An 18,749-nucleotide genomic window follows, 5' to 3' on the forward strand; every position below is an offset into this window, starting at 1 on the left:
GGCACGTGACACCACCGCAGCACAACCTGAGTTGCGTGGAGTGCGAGGGCCCGTTCATCGCTGCTTGCAGCTGTAAATACATTTGTTATTGTTACAATTGTTGCTGTGCATCTATATGTCTCACTCAACCCTCTCCTCCCATTCACCTCTGCCTAAACTCCACCACTCAAGGCCGGACCAGGGTCTGCTCGAGTTTTCTGCCTCTTAAAAAGAAGTTTTTCCTTGCCGCAGTTGCCAAGTGGTTACTCATGAGGCCCAGCAGTTCCCACGTTGGGTCTCTATAAATAGCTCTATCTAGACCTGGATCACAGTCTGTTCTTTTGTAATGGTTCACAACCAGTAACACCAGGTTCTCACATTCTGGTTCCCCAGCATGCTTTGGAGTCTTACCCATTGTAAGGTTGGTAGATGTTGGGAAAGCTTCCGTTGATTTTGACATCTGATCCTGGCCAGAAGAAAGTCCCAGCCTTCAGCCCCTGGTACATTGCTGTGTGCCAAATCTACAAAGACAAACAGGACAGATGATGTCACTGAGATGTGGATCAACACAGACCAGGAAGTACAGAGAGAGCGGCTCCTCTTCTATTGAGCCCAGCATGTTGAATCACCATGTTTCTACAGTAACCCCTCCCCCACTCCTAAAACCAAACACCCATTCTATGAGTTCATCATCCAGCATGCATCTGAAATAATCCGAAATTTTGAAAAATCAAACCAAACAAGACGTACCGGCTCTCCGAGGTACCAGTCGGGGTTATCTTTCTCTGGACTGGACAGACTAAAGTGGGCATCAAACACCGGGTCGTACATAACGTTGTCAATCAAACCGTTGGACTCTGGATAGAGACCCTAAAAGGAGAGGAGAGGACAGCAGAGGAGAAAAGAGGAGAGAGACTTATTTGAAAATGACTTTTTCTATACAGCTTTAAAAATGCAAGTACAACATTAGTTACTGTTGACTTGTGACAAGGTGGAGTCAAATTAATCCTCAGAAATGAGTCCCAATGTGTCAATAGCAAGCTGGCACCAAGCTGTTAGTCAATGAGAGTAAACATTAGAAACCCTATTGAAACTGCTCTGGCTATTATTATTATTATTATTATTTTAATACCAAATTAATCGCATTTTTGGAGGCCTTAACATGCTCAAAAATTCATGAAACTTTGCGAAAAATGCCTAATGCTTAAAGGCCACTAACTCTAGGATTAGGCGTGGTAGGCAGCATCCGCCAGCGGGATGTGTCCTGGAATGACGCCCCAGTCTCTGAGATTTCCAAATCATGATAACCTGGCATGGAAGATACCATGATCAAGAAGGTGGTTCACTCAGGTCAAGTCTCAGTTATTGCACTCAAACTGTGCTGAACCGGAATTCCCCATATGTAGGAATCTTGACTGCATTATTTCTCGTAGTGTGGGATTGCGTTTCTGCTCTTTTTATGTTGGAGGGGGGAAAAAAAGAAGGACCTTGACTACTACAGATTTGACTAGTCAGCACGCTTGTGGGAATGTTCAGGCCACTGAAGTCAAGGGTATTGACTGGAGACTTCACCTAGCATACATGGGTAAATATGGGTAGAGTATTCAAACTCACAAAGGTGCACCCTCCTCCTAGCTTGTGGAAAATCAAACACCCATTACAAACTGAGAAACTGGCTTATTGGTGTCCCTGGTGAAAACTCGGTGGGGTCACAGTCTCAAACAATTGTATGTCAGCCATGACAGTTTAGGGGAATCAACAGCAAGATAATGCCTCAAAATAAATGCAGCCAGATTTTTCACTTTTCATCGGCAGGGAAACAGGGCTACAAGGTCCACCAAATCCCCTGAACGTATAACTTTCCCTCACAGACAGTCTAGAGGCCCTCAGGTTTTTTTGTTGGTTCCAAGCCTTTGTCTCTGAAAAGAAGGTGTGGTAATGTGGGAATGGCCTGAGGAATGGGTGTGGCCTGGGATCTTGGCAGGCAATAAGCCTAACAGCGGGTGGCTGGGACGACACCAGACTTCGGCAGCTCTTCAGCAGAGGGCAGTGTTTTCTCGGGTTCTCTTCATAATGCACAAGTTGTTTGGTTTTAAGTATAGATTTCTGTGGAGAGGAAAACCAATTAGGTAAATCTGTTTATGGCTTTGCCATTTGGCAATAACACTCAGCTTTGTGCTTTTGTGAGAATAAAGTAAGTCAAGTTATCCTAAACTGATCCCCCCTTAGAGAAATTATTTCTCTATATTTGACCTCCATCCCAAGTACTAGTACCAGTGGGCATCCACTGTGTGGTGCCTGGGTACCAAATCCAGATCTGAGCAAGTGGTACTCCGCTTAGCAAGGCCCTGCCCTAGACCACACCCATTGTCTCCTGTTCAGGTGTGGCTCCCGTTAGCAGGGGAGCAGCTCGTAACACGTCTGAGTTGTCAAGTGGCACACCATCCTGACTTGGGAGGATCAAATGAAAAAAAAAGTCTTCTTGCCATCTTGGAGAGAATCTGATCATGTGACTTTGTTCAATTCCACACCCACTATGTATGTTCCAAATTTGGGGTATCTGGGACATTTCTGTGGAAGATTATGGACTTTTAAAAATGAAAAAGGAAGTAGTCATAACTTCAGCATACATGGTCCAATCTTCACCAAAACTTCATATGTTTGATAAGAGTCCCACCCTGAACACATCTGAACATCTACATGCCAATATATAGTAACAGTGATATCGCCACCTACTGGCAATCGGAAGTAAGCCTTGTGTGGTGATGATCTGATCTACATGAAATTTCCATGTCGTGGTCCACACATGATACACTGGTGCATGACAAGGCTGCAGCACACCCTGAAAAAGCCTGGAGGTCCTGGAAAACTCCTATTAAATTTGTGGATTTTTAAAGTTTCATATCTATCAGATGAGGACCATGCTACCTGTAAACATGGAATGTTATGTTGAAAAACTTAAGAACCTGCATGTTAAAGCAAATTGTTCATCCATCACTGAATTTCCCTTGAATTTCTAAAACTACATGCTCTTTTGGTTCAGAGCAGGTAGTGACTGGCTTGTTGCAGAATTACAATGCAACACAGATGAAGTACAAGACTACAGCTTTTGTGCTAACATGCTCATAATCCAATCCAATCCAATCCAACTTTATTTGTTAAGCACTTTAAAAACAACCAAAGTTGACCAAAGTGCTGTACAGGAGAATAAATAGAACATCATAAATGTAAACAGTGATGGTGATGATGAAGACCACTGTGAGGAATATAGACAGTGATGGCGACAACACTGGAAAGTTCCCGTGGCAGACAACACGGACGAAGTCCGACGGCGATGAGCTCGATGTCCGGGCTGCAGACGCTCTTACATGCTATAATGTTTTCCATGTTGACCTATCCTTAATTAAGCATTATAGCATTCTAACATTTTCTAATTAGTACTAAAGACACAAGTTTGGTTAAGCTTGATGGAAATTTCATTAGTTTTGTACAGTTTAGGGAAAAAATTAGATTTTTGAGCTGATGATCGCACTATTGTACAACAACTCTGTCGCTTGGTCAATGGCCCTCTGCTTCAAAATATGACGCTGTAGGAATCCCTCTAGTGTCATATGTGTACGCACCCGACGTCCGAGTCAATTTACATAATATTAAGAGCAAGATAGTCCACACATGGAAGTAGTGGAGTGGGTGGGTGGCTCAAACAAACAAAAGACTTTGATCCAGGAGACTGCTGTTTGTGTCCTGTGTGAAACCCAAAAGTAGACAGTACACAAGTTACGCCAAGTATGTTACATTTCATTCATGTACTTAAGTTACATGAGGTACATAATGTGACTTATGTGTAATAATAATTTAATAATTACATACATTTGAAGTTCATAGTGTTTTTTTTCAAGCCACGGTTCTATAATCATGAAAATTATCAAAAATCTGATTACGTGTTGTTCACTTAAAGCTAAATTATGTAAGATTTGGTATTTGCTGCTATTAGGCGCCCCCATTTGCAATACCACTGTTGTAAATATAGACAATTGAACATTGAGTACATCACTTATGATCAAATACAGGCAACTTTACCACTTTTACCAAAATAAGTGACATATTTGGGGGTGTGTGACTTGTGGGGCTGTAAAGCGTTACGCACTTGTCCCAACCTGGAACAAAAAGTTACATGTTCCAAGAACAGGTGGAAGGGGGGAAAGAGTGGGAATGACAGAAGCACCATTCGCACAATTACAAGTGACTGAGTGTAACTATGTAGCAATGATTTTAAAGCTCTTATTTTAAGATATTAAAGTTTCATAATGTTGCTTTAAGATACTTTACCGTAACAATGGTGTAGTGATTAGGGAAAGTCTTGCTGGGAAATGCTGCCTGCATGTATGGTGCCGAGGTCCCACATGTCTCTGTGACAGAACGAACAGATAAGAAAACATTAACATTAGCTGCTACTTCAACATCAAAATTGAATCAACTGCAGTTTCAAAGTCTCAAGTAACAAGGGTGTGTTTGTTAGTGTCCTACATAGGGGCTCAATAAACTAATTATTGCGGGCCTGGCAGTTGACGCACAGTAATCCCAAAACCTCCGATGGTGAATCAGAATCTGAAAAAAAGTTTAGTATTACTACGGCAAAATACAATGAATTTGTAAGGTTATTTGTTGTCCTTACTAAACAGACTTAAGTTCTGACAATGAATAGGAATGTGGTCCATGTACATAAGAGCATAGTTTTCTATGAGAGATGTGTTTTGTTTGTTTTTTTGACATGAACATTAAAAGTATAATAGAGCATAATTTTGGTTGATACTAACTGAGTTTGTCCAGAACAGGAATGAGAGTGCTCCATGTCTGCAGGTACTCAGCCCGTAATCCATCCAAAGAGACGAGGAGCAGAGGCTGCTTCTTAAAACTAGAAATAAGGGGGGGAACAAAAAGATTAAATACAGACATAAACATACAGTGATGAGATACATGAAGGTGATCAACATGGTTTGGGGGGGGGGTTGTTTTGTTTCAGTTTGAATGAACTGTCTTAAAATCAAAAAATGTAAAATAAAAGTGTAGCTCAAATTCAAAAGTTGAAAAAAAACACACACACATTAGCGCTAAAAGCATTTTCAGATTGATGAATCTTTCCCATTAAGGATACATTACCCTGCTGGACATATGGGCGCTGACAGGTCCTCACACTCGTCCTCCACCCATGCTTTCTCTCCTACAGCAGGGTGGAGAAAGTACATAATAATAGTATATTTCAGGATGTAACCATTAAATTAAAGTAACATTAGTTGGTTAGGGTTTGGAGAATATTCTGTATCTCAAACATGAACAAAATACCAAAGATCAAATGAGGTGTTCTACTTTCACTATGAGGTGAAATGTCACCAGAATAAAGATGTGTGAGCGGCTCTGAGTCATAATGTCCTGAGCAGCGAGTATGACTGAAACTACATCGGTAAATAAAGGATTTATTTTGTGAGTTGAGTTTGTGATTGTTGGAGCAGTGGAGAGACTAACTGGTGAGTTTTATTTTGTTTCTGTCCACTTTGAATAAGGTTACATTGATATAAGGTAAAATTACAGTTTTTGTGGATGGAGTCTGGTGGCGATATTGTGGCTGTTTCTGGTCAAACAAAAGGTCTATCTCTGTAGGGATCCTTTCCATAATGTTGTTAGATTCTTAGAACAGTCCGAGTCTCTCAGTGGCAGTGCATTTATGTAACAGCAACATTGTTTATTTTGCCCAAACTTTTCTTACATTTATCTACTAAATATGCTTGTATCTTATGTTTCCTGTCGTTTCCCCCCCTCTCACCGTGGCAGATGTGTTTGTAGTTTGTGCAGCAGTCTCCTGCAGACAGACAGTCATCGGAGCAGTGGCATTTGCTCTGCATTAACCTCTTCTCTCCACAACGCAGCCTTGTGCACTCCCACTGCTGGGCTGAAGGGAAAAATGATGGAGTTAGCAGAGGTACAACACTGTACTATATTCAACCAAAGATAAAAAGAATATTTTTTTCTTTTAAAGTTGAGTTAAATCTGCAATATTTGTTCAGAAATCTTTGCTTTAAAACAGAAGGATAAATGGCAGCTCATCCAGAAGACTCAGACTCAACCAGCTAACAGGGAGTATCTCTAGGAGAAAAACCCAGATTGGAGTACCAGAAATGTTCCAGCTATCCTGGGAGATGTTCATTTTTATAGAAACAATGTCTTACTAGGGACGGTGCAGATGTCATGGTAGTCAAAGCAGCAGCTGTTGCTGGCATTACAGTTCTTGTCACATTTGCAGCCGGGGATGTCACCATCATACGGCTCGTAGCATCGATTCCTGCAGGATGTGTGGGGGATGACTGGCACCTCTCCTACAAAACATCTGCAGGTGAGTCATGGCCACAGGTACAAAACAGCGTAAAGAAGTCACTGCAGCTTTTATAAAAAAAATAACTTTGTGTCATTGTTATGACAGTCATACATGAGACACGTAATCTGCGGAAAAAAACAGGTTCTTCTGGCTCTTCTAACCCTAACTTAGCATATTGCAATAGGGCAATGTGCAATAGACGAACCAGCACCGTAGCACTTTAATTCTTATAGTCTCGTTTTAAGCTGCCACATTGTCAGTATTAAAATGTAGTGTCTTCCATGTTTTGAGATGTTTTTAAGTTGATTTTGTAATTGTTTTTTGATGTGTGTCTGTTGTTGAGGTATGCGTGTTTCTGTGAAGCAACAAACTGAAGCACTGTGCCCAAGACAAATTTCCCCTCGGGGACAATAAAGTTTATTCTATTCTATTCTATTCTATTCTATTCTATTCTAACCCTAACAGCTAATCAGAGCGGAGAAAGACAGTGGATTGTTCAGTCTAATTCACAGGTTGTCAAATAATACAGAATTTGACCTGGGAATGAGACTTTCTTGACTAGCAAAATTACCTTTTAAATTGTCAAACATCCTATGTGTAATTCATGATACAATTCAAACAGGATTAAAAACTTTTTGTCTCTGGTCATTACCTACCTACAATTCTTTCCTATATGATTGTCCACAAGAGTCATCTAATTGATAGTGTGGAGACAGATGAGTCCCCCTCCCTTTCCCATTGTGGGATTTTCCAATGCAAGCATCTCGTGCTTCATCTCTGTTTGGATGTTTTGCTCATCTGTCTGGGGGAATCATAATGTGGTTCTGACACACATCACTGTGTCACTGACTTTAATATATTGCTGACTGATGAGAGGACAAAGCTCAGACTACTCACAACCAAATCTGAGCACCGATTTGATCTACGCGTCAGACACAACTCTCGTCCTACAGTCGGCAGAACTGAGGAATCCTTAAAGAAAATGCTAACCCAAGAGGACAAAGCATATCCTTTAACCTATAACATCCAATAACATCCTATAACCCATGAATTACGACATTTTTGAAAGCAGAACATTTCACTTTCATAGAATTTACAGGACCACTAAGATGAAACTGGTGGTAATAAAACCCAGAACTTCTGACAGAAACAGCATGACGATGAGTGGCATCATACACGATATCATCATATAAAACAGCTATAAACTGATTAAAGACTGGAACAAGTAAGGGAAAATTACCACAGTAAAAGGAGGAAAGAGACCTCCTTTTACTCCTTTTCACTGACTATTTGGATCCCCTTCCACACTAAGAATGAAGACGTGCGCTATCACTCCCTCACTGAACAGTGCACTATTGTTACTTGATTGATGACATAGTTTCATGTTGTTCAGCCCCCTCAACTATAGGCATTTACTCATTTACTCATCCACATAACAAGAACACCAAATGATGCTCTATAAGCACAGCAAGTCACACTAGTATAGTGAAAAAACCTCACTCATCTTTGACACAGGACATTGATATGCATCCATGTAAGCGGAAAAAAAATCTTTGACCCCAAAAGACAAAACATTTAGTAAATTGTTATTACACAAATGACTGCGTCTCATATGAGTCAGTACTTCCTCTGGACGGAGCAAATCAGAAAACACGGTTAACTGAGATTAGGTTCTTTAAGGCATATACTTTTCAAATGATTCACTCACCTTGCATTTAACAACCACTGACTAACCTGCAGATTTCAGCACATGCATGGCTTGGTATCTTATCATTATGGACCATGGGTAAAATTAGACTATTATTAATGTCTCTATGTGATTATTATGTATAAGATTGGGACACATTTTTCAGGAGGGTTCTTGACAATAGAGGACAGCACTTGCTCACTAACATGTATGTAACTCTGCGTAAGCTCACTATCTCTGCGGTCTCAGCAGAGCAGAGCTGCAGTCTCTGATTACAGTTTTCCTTTCACTGTATCTCTAATTTGGCCACAGCCCATAAGTAACAGTTCAAATCAAGTAGAGTTTATCTTCTCACCTATTAGCCTATTAAAAGAAGAAGTAGACTGTGAAAGTGTTGATTGCACAATAGGCGCCATGCATGTAGATATGACTGTCTACAGCACTTACGAAATAGACTCGACACCAAAAGTTCATTGCAAGTGGTGTAAACAAATCCGGAATGACACGGTAGTAACAGCGGCATTTTCCCTTTCTGCTTTACGTAATAAAGTCTAAAGTGGAAAACTAACACAGGCAATCTGAGTGAAGGGCTAAAATACAATAAACATTTTCCAGGAGAACATCGATTATTTCCAGGATATCTGGGCATTGTTATCAATTCCCAGGTGTTTCCATGACTGAAAAACTAGTCCCTAATTTCCACTCAGCTTTGACGCAGGATATTAATGTGTCCATGTAAGCAGAAAAGAAACCATTGTAAACAAAACAACAAACAAAACAATTGTAGTAAGTATATGTATTACAATGTAGAGCCAATTATGTATACTCAATCTAAGTAAAGTGTGGTTCTATAGTTACATCTAGTGGCAGCTTTAGGAAAATACAACATTCCACAATTAATTAAATATAGGATATTAAATGGTAAAATGTATGGAGATTCATTCACTCTTTACATCTCCAAAACTGAATGCCGGACAAACAGCTAGCAAGACAAGCCAAGATAAAGTGAACATTGCTGTTTACTGTGTGGCTAACGTTAATTAAACAGTTTGTGAGTTCCTCTAATCTTTTCAGTTACCTCTGGCTTTGAGAAGCTTAGAGATTCTGGGAGTGTGGAGCTTTCCCTGAAAATCGCCACCTGTAGCTCCTTCCAAAACTCAGTTTAAAAAACCATCAATGAAGTAAGTGTGAGCAACTGGTATTAATCAGCAACACGAATACAGCGCTAATAATGGATTGCAGTCATATTATGCTAAGAGTCAACAAAGTGTGACTGATTACAAACATGTATCATACCGTTATACAAGGCCTTCAGTGTGGCGCAAGTGTCTTCAAAACAAAACTAACATTTTCCATCCTTCCTTAGGGCACGGAACTCCGATCAGATCGGAATGATCTGAAAAATGATGAGTCACTGGACATTTGAGTCATCAGAATTAGGACGTCTTCAGTTTTGGTAAACAAGACAAGAATGCATTAAATGAGTACGGTGGCAAAGTTTGTGGCAGCCAACTGTTGCCGTGGAGACACACATTACTGTGAAGTTTGAGTCTCAGCCAAGAGGTGGGAGTTTGTATTAACTGCTGCTTGAAACGAAAATGCAAAGTGTGCGTGCCATTTCGCATGTCGCTGTGTGTGTGTGTGTGTGTGTGTGTGTGTGTGTGTGTGTGTATGTGTGAGTGAGTGAGACAACACCTTTGTCTAATCCAAGACCAAGTCCAAGACCGAGGATTAGGGTCACAATCAATACAGCCAAGACACCTATCTGTGACACAGAAACACACACACACAGACACACACACACACACACACATTTCCTTGTGAGTGTGTGCTGACATAAACAAATCCTTACCTTGAATCCTTACAATAAAACAGTCTTGATAGCCATCTCTTTTTATGCACAACCTATCGTTGTGAAACAAAAGTCAATCTTAATTTGAGAGTCATGTGGTTTTAAAACTGGGGATTGGGGACCAACAGGGGTCCTTGAGTGGGTTGTAGGGGGTCCCCAGCAAGAGAAGTATTATATATATTATATATAATATATTTGCAAGTTAGAGCAACAGAGGAAGAAATATCATTGGCTGTTTTATTGATTGTTTGATCATGGTTTGTCTATGGTAGTCAATGAAGGCTTTTGTCTTCAAACCTATAAATAAAAAGACACAATCCTTTCAAACTGGGGTTCTGTGGTCTAGTGTGCACGAGGAACCGCTGTGCTAGAATTTGTTACGTATCAGCTAAAGTAGTTTTAAAAAGAAAAAGCACAGCCTGGGCCATCAGCAATTTTCTTATCTGATTACAACGAGGTGTAACATAACACACCTATCGGTCCAATTTAGTGCAAAGCTACCGGTGGCTTGTCTTTTACATTCCTGTTCTGTTACAGCATGTCACTATTCCCGTTCACTGTGTTTCTGTGACACTCCTAACAGACAAATGGAAATTCTGTTGAAGCTGTTGCAGTGGAACTGTGTTAACTTGGTCTGTAGATGGTTCACATCTGATTTCAAGTTAAACTACCATATGGTTCAGTAAAAACAAACATTTATGGGAACACAGTTGGGAGCAATTATCATCTAAGCAATTATAAATATTTATAAATGGAGCAATTCTACATTTCCACAACAAAAGAAATGATTTGGATGAAAATACTATTATTTATACTATTCATCAAATCTTTGCGTATCAGGTTTAACTTAAATAGCACCAGGCTGTTTTCTGATCTGTGTGATTGAAGGTTGTTTTAAAAATATTTCAAAGAATAACAAATTATTTTATTATTTATTATTTATTATTTCATATTGCTCTTGCACTGCATTTAACCTCTAAGTTCAACTGCAATCACACACACCACACACACACACACACACACACACACACAACAGGCATTACAAAGACTACAGATGTGCATGATGGAGATAGTTCTGTGAAATGTATTTTATCCATCTACAATGGATTTTCCAGAAGATTCAGCCCAATATACTGGATACATATACTTTATATCCATATATTGATATCAAATTACATAAACCATGGAAGATAGTATCCATATTTATCCATATTCGCTTCTGATGCCTTTCCTTTATGCTTATGATGTCCCTAATGTAATACATATTAACAACCACAACCAATTATCCAGTGTCAGTGTCTTCTACAGAAACTGACTATCACAAAGTGATATCATCATTGCCAGAATTATTCATTATCTAGCATATTACTCTAAGAATGGCTGACTACATTGGTGGAACATTTTAAATTTAGATTTAGATTAGATTTAAATCACTCTTGTGATAGTGTGGATCCAATGTGAATCTGGTCTACTGCAGTCACTATGAGAGGGATTGGGGTCCCATATGAGTCCATGATACCACTTTTTACATTTAATATCCAGTATCCATATTTAAGTGTGAAAAGGTTTAAAATGACATCTATCTTAGCACATCTTGCAGTGTATTAAACTTCTAAATAAAAATGCCGATACTCACAATGATCTTCTTTTTCTGCGACTCCTTCACCCAACCCATGGCTGTTACGAACGAACACAGCACGCAGACAGAAAGTGAGTAAAACACGTCCCTCTGTTTGTGAAAAAGGAAGATATGACAGCCCTGAACTCTGGACTTGGTGCGAGCAATAGATAAGTAACTGATTGCCGTGGAGATAACCTCACGTTTCTGTGTTTTCCATCTGTCAAAGCACAGATGACGATGCTTATGACACCTTTTAACTCTAGAAACACACCTGATACATGCAAAATGAAAATGGTAAGTGTGGGTAATAATTAGCTAAGACCTGGAATACAGACGGCTGCTGTATAGAGATTCAAACTGCCAGTGTGAGATTGCTGTGAATGTAAATAACCGCTGATAAATATTTATTGGTTTATTGGAGATTAAACTACAGCAACTAAAGCCAATAATTGACTATTAATGTCGAGAAGATGTGAAATATTGACTCATGCCTTGCTGCCAGTGTCTGGGAATTTGCTGTATCAAAGCGGATGAAACCTTGAGCTTGGAACTATGACAAATAGGCTCAGTTGATAAGCTCTGATTACATTTTGAATTCTGAAAAATCATCACCTTTGCACTGCAATAAAGTGGAGCAATATGGAGTACACCTCACACCACAGCATCCTGCAAAGACAAAATAGCTGCAATAATTAGTAGTAGTTGCCATGTTAGCATTCAGTTTTACGGACGGCAAAGCTGGTAGTCTTTCTGTCAGACCAACCTGTTGGTGTGGAGGGAAATATCTGCAGTGTTGGATGGATTCCCTACAATTTGGTAGGATCTGGAGTTCTTACAGAGCCTCGGAGATGTCAGCGTTTTAAACAAAAAATTGCTTTTGAATTATTTAAATAGTACTCTGGATTTTTCTGAAGTATAATATTCTAAATACGGTTAACATGTTTAAAGATAACACAATGTTTGGTGTCCAGGTAGCTCACCTGATAGCTGTGATTTCCAGAATATCATCGTTGTACATTAACATCAAGCACTATCACACGTGTGTTGATTTTATTTTTACCAAATTTTGTTTAGTATGTTGGCAACCGGCGCAACAAGTCTCACAATTTTATTACCAAAGTGACATATTTCATATTACAAATAAAAAAAAGAAAAAGAAAGGAGCTCTCAGACAGGATCCAGTTCATCATCTTTAGAGTGTGCACACAACATATCAAGGCACAGTCCTTACCGCATTGTCTTGGGTTTAATTCCAGCCTGGGCCCCTTGCTGCAGGTCATCCCCTCACTCTTTTCCCTACTGTTTTTGTATCTCATCAGTTATCAAATGAAGGTTTAGGCAGAATAAAAAGTATTTATCTTCTCCTTTTTTCTTCTTCTTCTACTTCTTCTATCTTCTATTTCAAATATTAATTTATTTAAAATACCATGCTAACTGTAAGAATATTACCATCCTAACATTAGCATGCTAAATCTTAATGCTACATAAAATATATGGCTTATCCAAATATGTGATCACTGTATTTGTATTACAGCTTAATGTACACTGACCAATCACAACTGCAAACATGATAACGTTGGCATATAGTGGCGTGGCTATAACTTACACTGATGATAAACTGACTGATCAGTTCGGCTCTACATTGCTTTTAAATCCTCAACATAACATTATCAACCAACTGCAGGTTTTAATCATTATAAACTGTTATTAACTTTCTTGGTTGTAATTTTTCATGTTACTGAAGCAGTAGCCATTGAGAACTGAATTCAAAAATATCTTCGTAAGTCAATTGTTGATTTCTCTTCAGTCTACAGTAGCAATTTACACGTAAGCTAAACAAGCCACTTGTCCAGGTGAGGAGGTTTAAAATTGTATGTTTTAAAATGCCTAAAATGAGATACAATATGTGTGTAACAGAACCTAGTGTGTATTCTGTAAATACAGAAGTGTTTGCACTGGCCCTTCTAGCTGTGGGTATACACAGTCCCATACAACTGCACTTCCGGGAAATAAATATTCCTCTCTGCTTTGTCCTGCCTTTTCTTTTCTTTCTGTCTCTCATCTTACCTTGTGTGTGCACCTGGCCACATGTTCTACAACAACAAGTGCTTTGTTATTTGAAAAATTGCTGGCAATTACTATACAGAGTAAATCAGTTCCAGGACTTTGTGACACAACAGTTACCATACGAACATCATAGTCATACAGTACATCAGTGCCATATTGAGACTCTGAGCAGTCTGGGTCTCATTTACTTTTGGCAAATACATAAAAACAAATCCTCAGCATTATTCCAGCAGTTTCCATCAGAGCTTGTGTAAAATGGGTTAACTCAGACCACCTGCCCAGCCTCAACAAAAAAAAAAAACATGACTTATGCCAAAGTCCAATTTTCTCTGCAGGTGATAGGCTTATGCCAACCCTTCCCATTAACTGCTGCGGCATGATGTAGTATAAAGAGCGACAAAGCTGGAGGTGGTCGGGGTTATTTTAATTTAAGAATGTAAGTATGCAAATTTTAACTTTAATAACTTAAAGGACCAGTGTGTAGGATTTAGTGGCATCTAGCGGATGGTAACTTCAGAGTAAAAGTCACTTGTTTTCCCCTCCCTTTCCAAGCACGAAGGGAGAAACTACGCAAGAAAGGTCACCTGACTTCATTCTTTCCTGCACATCCAAAATCCACAGAAGTTAATGGCAAGGATTGGCATATTCTGCATTCAGTTTAACGTATACACTGCAAAGATTAGAAAGTGTAATGTCGTGTTCTTTGTACCCAGAGACCAGGTAGCAGTCCACAAACTGTACAGCTTTTTGTTTTCAATGTTGTTCAATCCAGTTGCCTCCCTGGAGCGTCTGAATAATTTTTTGGATACAGTGAAAGAGTAAGACTTGCCACTCCCTCATTATTTCCATTGATATGCCTTTGAACAGGGTACAACTACTTCGATGGAGCCAGTCAGTGGTAAAGAGATGGTGGTTGTATTTGGCAGCATCTAAAAGTGAATGGGTGTTACTGAGTGTGTATATACAAGGGCTTCCTGTAAATCTTGCCTTTCAGAGAAACCTTTTGGAATCAATTAAATGTTATTAATCGAAATAACAGTATGACATTACAGTAACATCGATGTATTTGTATACTCCATAGTGGCTTAGCGGCAACAGCAGGCCTTATGTTGCTATAAATGCAATGGCGTTGATAATACTAATAACGTCATATACAAATGGCATTAAAGGAAAGGCACAAGATAACTTCAAGTTCATTAGCTCTTTTTTTCATTTATATGTGGTTCTAAATGTATTTTCTGCAAACTCTGTTGAAAGAAATGAAGGAAAATGGATGTGTTTCAGCTCTACTGTTTGATCTTAAATTGACCTTATACCTTACATTCATATAGGAAGTTTCAACTTGTCATCACACAGGCTACACATACAAAATTAGATTTACTACATAAATGTTTCCACTTGTGGTACTGTTACACAGAATGAAACACATGAGGTTTGGATCAAATTTTGGCAGAATTAAAATGATCTGTGTGCTTCATATATTTTTAACAAGGTTTAAACATTTCATCTACAATCTACAAACAGAAAACTGAATATCTGGTTGGTTTGGACCTAATGTTATTATTTTTTCATATAAAGGCTTTTCATAGGAATACTGTTTTTCCATTGTGACAGACTTTACTGGTGCCATAGTAAGCCTGTTTATTCTGTTTATTCTAATGAAACACATGCTGTACTGGTTTAGTCATTAGTGCAGGTTATAGTGACATGCTGCTTATGAATAGTAAGGCACCCAGTCTTTTCAAATAACTCCTTGGAAATTATTATTAGTATTATTAAGTATTTTTCTCAAGTACCTGCCTTTTCCAAACATTTTCCAACGATGACGTCCCAGATGGTTGTCTAACAAACAAACGCAGAGTGTAATGTCAGGTTACATCAGCAGCCAATCATTTGCAGAGGCTGTACTTGTTGTAATGTCAACTAAATGAAGAAGAACTCAGTTCCAGTCATTCAAAGTCTCTACAGCTTTTATTTGAAAGACTACAGGAATATACATGGTTTCATCTACAGTTTTGCAAGCTCTTCAGTCATTTTATTGGCTTTTTATTGATTATTTTCTATTGATTACCTAGATAGCTAGCTATGTTAACTCATCAGTGTAACGTTATGAAAAAATACCGGTTCTGACTACTTTTATCTCTGCAGAGTTGAAAGTGTGACTGCAGGAAGTCAAATCAGGAGACAAGGTGACTGTGGTAACAAACAAAAAATGAGACCAGTGTTGTTGAGCTATTGATAGTGAATGAAAGGAAAATCATTTTACAACCTAATTCTTAAAATTGTAGTTTTGGCTGTCTTCAGTAATTTTGCAGATACTTTGGGACCCAACAGTTCTGCAGGACACAGCTGGATTACCATGACGGTGAATGTTTACCAATGTAAATATGAATGCTCATTATAATTTCCATCATATTCCTCCATATGTATACTTAATATGTTATCTCTAAACCTACCAGAATTAACAACAGTTGGGCAAGTACGCAGATATAAAAAAGCAGAATTATTTTGTACCTTTTAGGAATGTTAACCATCAATTTCACCTCCAAATCCTGTGAGTGGTTAGGGTGGCGCAAAACATTAAAACTGGACATGTTTCAAACCTGCCTCAGGGACTGATCTAAGCCTCTTCATTGTGGCGTGGCTACCTTTCCCCAACAACGCTGATGAGTAAAATGTATACCAAAAGTATGAAAATAAAACGTGTCTTTTTAAATAAAAAAATAATAATTTTCCTTTAAGGCAGCATCAGTGTTGTCACCTTCTTTAAATTAAGCACTACATTAGATGTCTATTTCTATCTTATTAAAGTAAACGGGGACAGATCTTTTACACTGGATTAATACTGAAATATTAGGTACGGTTATAATTAGATTCTGCGTAATAAATATCATAAATTGTATAAAAATATACACCTAAATGATCAGCTAACACAGAGGGAGGGAAAGAGAGATATGAGGCAGGAGGGTGTGAAAACAGTGAGAATATTGTTGCAGTTGGTAATTGTCTGTGTTTGTGTTTTATGTGTACGGATTTGTTGTTGTTACTTCTGTCCAAAATTTCCTTAAACTTGTATGTTGGCAAAGAAACCTTCCATTTGTACTATTAAGATTTGTCTTACACACCAATGGAAACTCAGTAGGCCATAAGAAATGGGAAAGAGCCATCTCAGCCGTGAACTCTGGCATCGTTCTATATTATTTGCTATTGACGCATAGGCTTGTATTGGTCAGCATTTCTATCTGACTGCATCATGTTGGTCTTCCGTCCAATTTCAAGCCACAGAGTCAAACCACATAATTATTTTTACATCAACAATACTATTTTTCCTTTTCAGTCATACAATAAGCACCCGTGGTAACCCACAAAGAGCAATACTCAAATATTTATCTGGAAACCATTGTTAGTTGTCATAAAAGTTGTAAACTACATGAAAGGGCTTAAATGATTTTTCTTGTGTTTAATGACACATACTTCTGACCCTGGTGTACACATGAAGTTTATATATCCGCTACATGTTTAAATGTCTATTGCATGTTTTTTTAAAGGACTAGCTTAACATTTTGGGAAATACGTTTATTTGGAGTAAACAAACAAGATATAACATGTTGGTGCTGGTAGGCAGTTTTTGTTACCTTTAGACAGAGCCAGGCTAGTCTTTATGCTAAGCTAAGCTACCCAGCTGCTGGCATGACAATGGCATCAATCTTCTCATCTAATTCTAAACAAGAAAAAGAAAAGGTATATTTCCCAAAATGTCAAACTATTCCTGTACAGAAGCATACCAGCAATGTTGCATGTTTTAGCCCATCAACTGCAAATACTTCATATTACTGCTGACTATTTTGCAAACCATGCTGTAGATTTCTTTATGTATTTTTCCAACTAATCTGGCAGCCATTAGCGTCAATGTTTTTCTATAAAGCATGAAAATTGAGTGCAAGTTAGTCTGAGTGCAGTTTGCTATGAGAAGGCCTCACTCTGTTACCTCACAATGATATTTGACAAAAAAAATAACAGAGACTGTGATTAGTGATTTTTATGAGTAAGAAGAGACACATTCAAAAAATTAAATTCTACAGCATGCAAGGGATGGTCAGTAAGAATAAAAAGTATACATTGTTAACAGTTAAGGGGCTAAAACAACAATTTGGTCCTTTAAGTGTGCATGACGATGTACTGTATAAACTGTATTTATGAAAAATGTCACACATTCTGCATCATTGCTTTGCTTATTCTTTCCCAGATTTGTTGGATAGAATTGAATATTCCTGTTGTAATCTTCCAAACTACTTCTTGCCAAACCATTCTTTTAATCTTTTCAATTTTCAAAAGTGTGTTCCCTTTTCCAAGCACTTCTCGGGCAGTTCCTGAGGAGTGGAACAACGATGCGCCGGGTATCCAGCAAGCATGCAGTGAAAATGCATAACTTCTACAAAGGGCTACATCCTGTATGTGTTTGTCTGTCTCTCTGTGCTTCTAGTCGTCACTCTCGAAGGTGTGCAGGTAGGTTTTGAGGATCAGGGTGCTGGTGTAGGTGAGGTTGGTAGACCGGTAGAGATCTAGGCCCGTCAGGATCTCCACGTCTTTGACTCGGGCCGTATGGAGCATCAGCAGGTCTTCAACCCACTGCGATTCATCCTCTGCATTCTGCAGAGACACAGACAGGAAATGGTTATTCACTGTGTATACCGTCAACAGCTTACTCTAATACCTTATTAAAGCTCATGTTTCAGTCATTGTTTTCAGTACAGTTTTCATGTCGCAATGAACATTGACAGAATGTACTGAAAAAAATGCAATAATTATTCATTGATGAAAATTTTAATCTATAAATTAAAAATAAAACATATAGTAAAAGATCTTCCCCCCTCACAAGTTTCCAGAGCCCAAGCTGACATTATGTATGACCAACACTCAAAAACACAAAGATATTTAATTTACAATTGTATGAGAAGTGTTTCTATAAATCACACACACATTTCTGTGTGTGATTGTATGCAGATGATACTGTTTTATATTGTCCATTAGCCATCAAGAAACTCCATCTTTCCTTTAATGCAAATCTGAATTGTAAATTGGTGTTGAATGAAAATCAAACAAAATCCTCCCTGTTCTTCAGAACCAAAAATATACATAACATTAACATAAATATCTTCACTTAAATTGGGTT

At 38.5% G+C, this 18,749-nt stretch overlaps 2 protein-coding genes and 1 non-coding gene across 4 annotated transcripts in view; 1 reads left to right on the top strand and 2 right to left on the bottom strand.

Annotated features, from left to right (window-relative positions):
- The window catches only part of LOC127358264 (ectonucleotide pyrophosphatase/phosphodiesterase family member 3), a 31,620-nt gene extending 19,966 nt beyond the window's left edge, over window positions 1–11,654 (bottom strand). The window contains exons 1-9 of one of the 2 annotated variants that reach the window (XM_051391247.1): window positions 11,525–11,654; window positions 9,732–9,801; window positions 6,204–6,350; window positions 5,801–5,926; window positions 5,140–5,200; window positions 4,797–4,894; window positions 4,309–4,388; window positions 730–849; window positions 391–500 (exon numbers count right to left, since the gene is read on the bottom strand). In XM_051391247.1, the coding sequence (XP_051247207.1) occupies window positions 391–500; window positions 730–849; window positions 4,309–4,388; window positions 4,797–4,894; window positions 5,140–5,200; window positions 5,801–5,926; window positions 6,204–6,350; window positions 9,732–9,801; window positions 11,525–11,563 (851 nt within the window). In that variant the 5' untranslated portion in view covers window positions 11,564–11,654. Of the gene's footprint in view, window positions 1–390; window positions 501–729; window positions 850–4,308; window positions 4,389–4,796; window positions 4,895–5,139; window positions 5,201–5,800; window positions 5,927–6,203; window positions 6,351–9,332; window positions 9,408–9,731; window positions 9,802–11,524 lie in introns of those variants that run through there. The other variant, XM_051391248.1, reaches the window with a different exon arrangement.
- Window positions 1,280–1,440, top strand: LOC127358506 (U1 spliceosomal RNA). Its single transcript, XR_007882440.1, has one exon. It is a non-coding gene; the product is annotated as a U1 spliceosomal RNA (small nuclear RNA).
- A 3,874-nt stretch (window positions 11,655–15,528) lies between the features above and the next one.
- The window catches only part of LOC127357594 (ectonucleotide pyrophosphatase/phosphodiesterase family member 2), a 39,988-nt gene continuing 36,767 nt past the window's right edge, over window positions 15,529–18,749 (bottom strand). Inside the window, exon 25 of the mRNA XM_051389888.1 lies at window positions 15,529–18,226. Within this exon, the coding sequence (XP_051245848.1) occupies window positions 18,056–18,226 (171 nt within the window). The 3' untranslated portion in view covers window positions 15,529–18,055. The remainder of the gene's footprint in view (window positions 18,227–18,749) is intronic.

This window comes from Dicentrarchus labrax, unplaced genomic scaffold (assembly GCF_905237075.1).
Source record: "Dicentrarchus labrax unplaced genomic scaffold, dlabrax2021, whole genome shotgun sequence".
NCBI classification, from domain to species: domain Eukaryota; kingdom Metazoa; phylum Chordata; class Actinopteri; family Moronidae; genus Dicentrarchus; species Dicentrarchus labrax.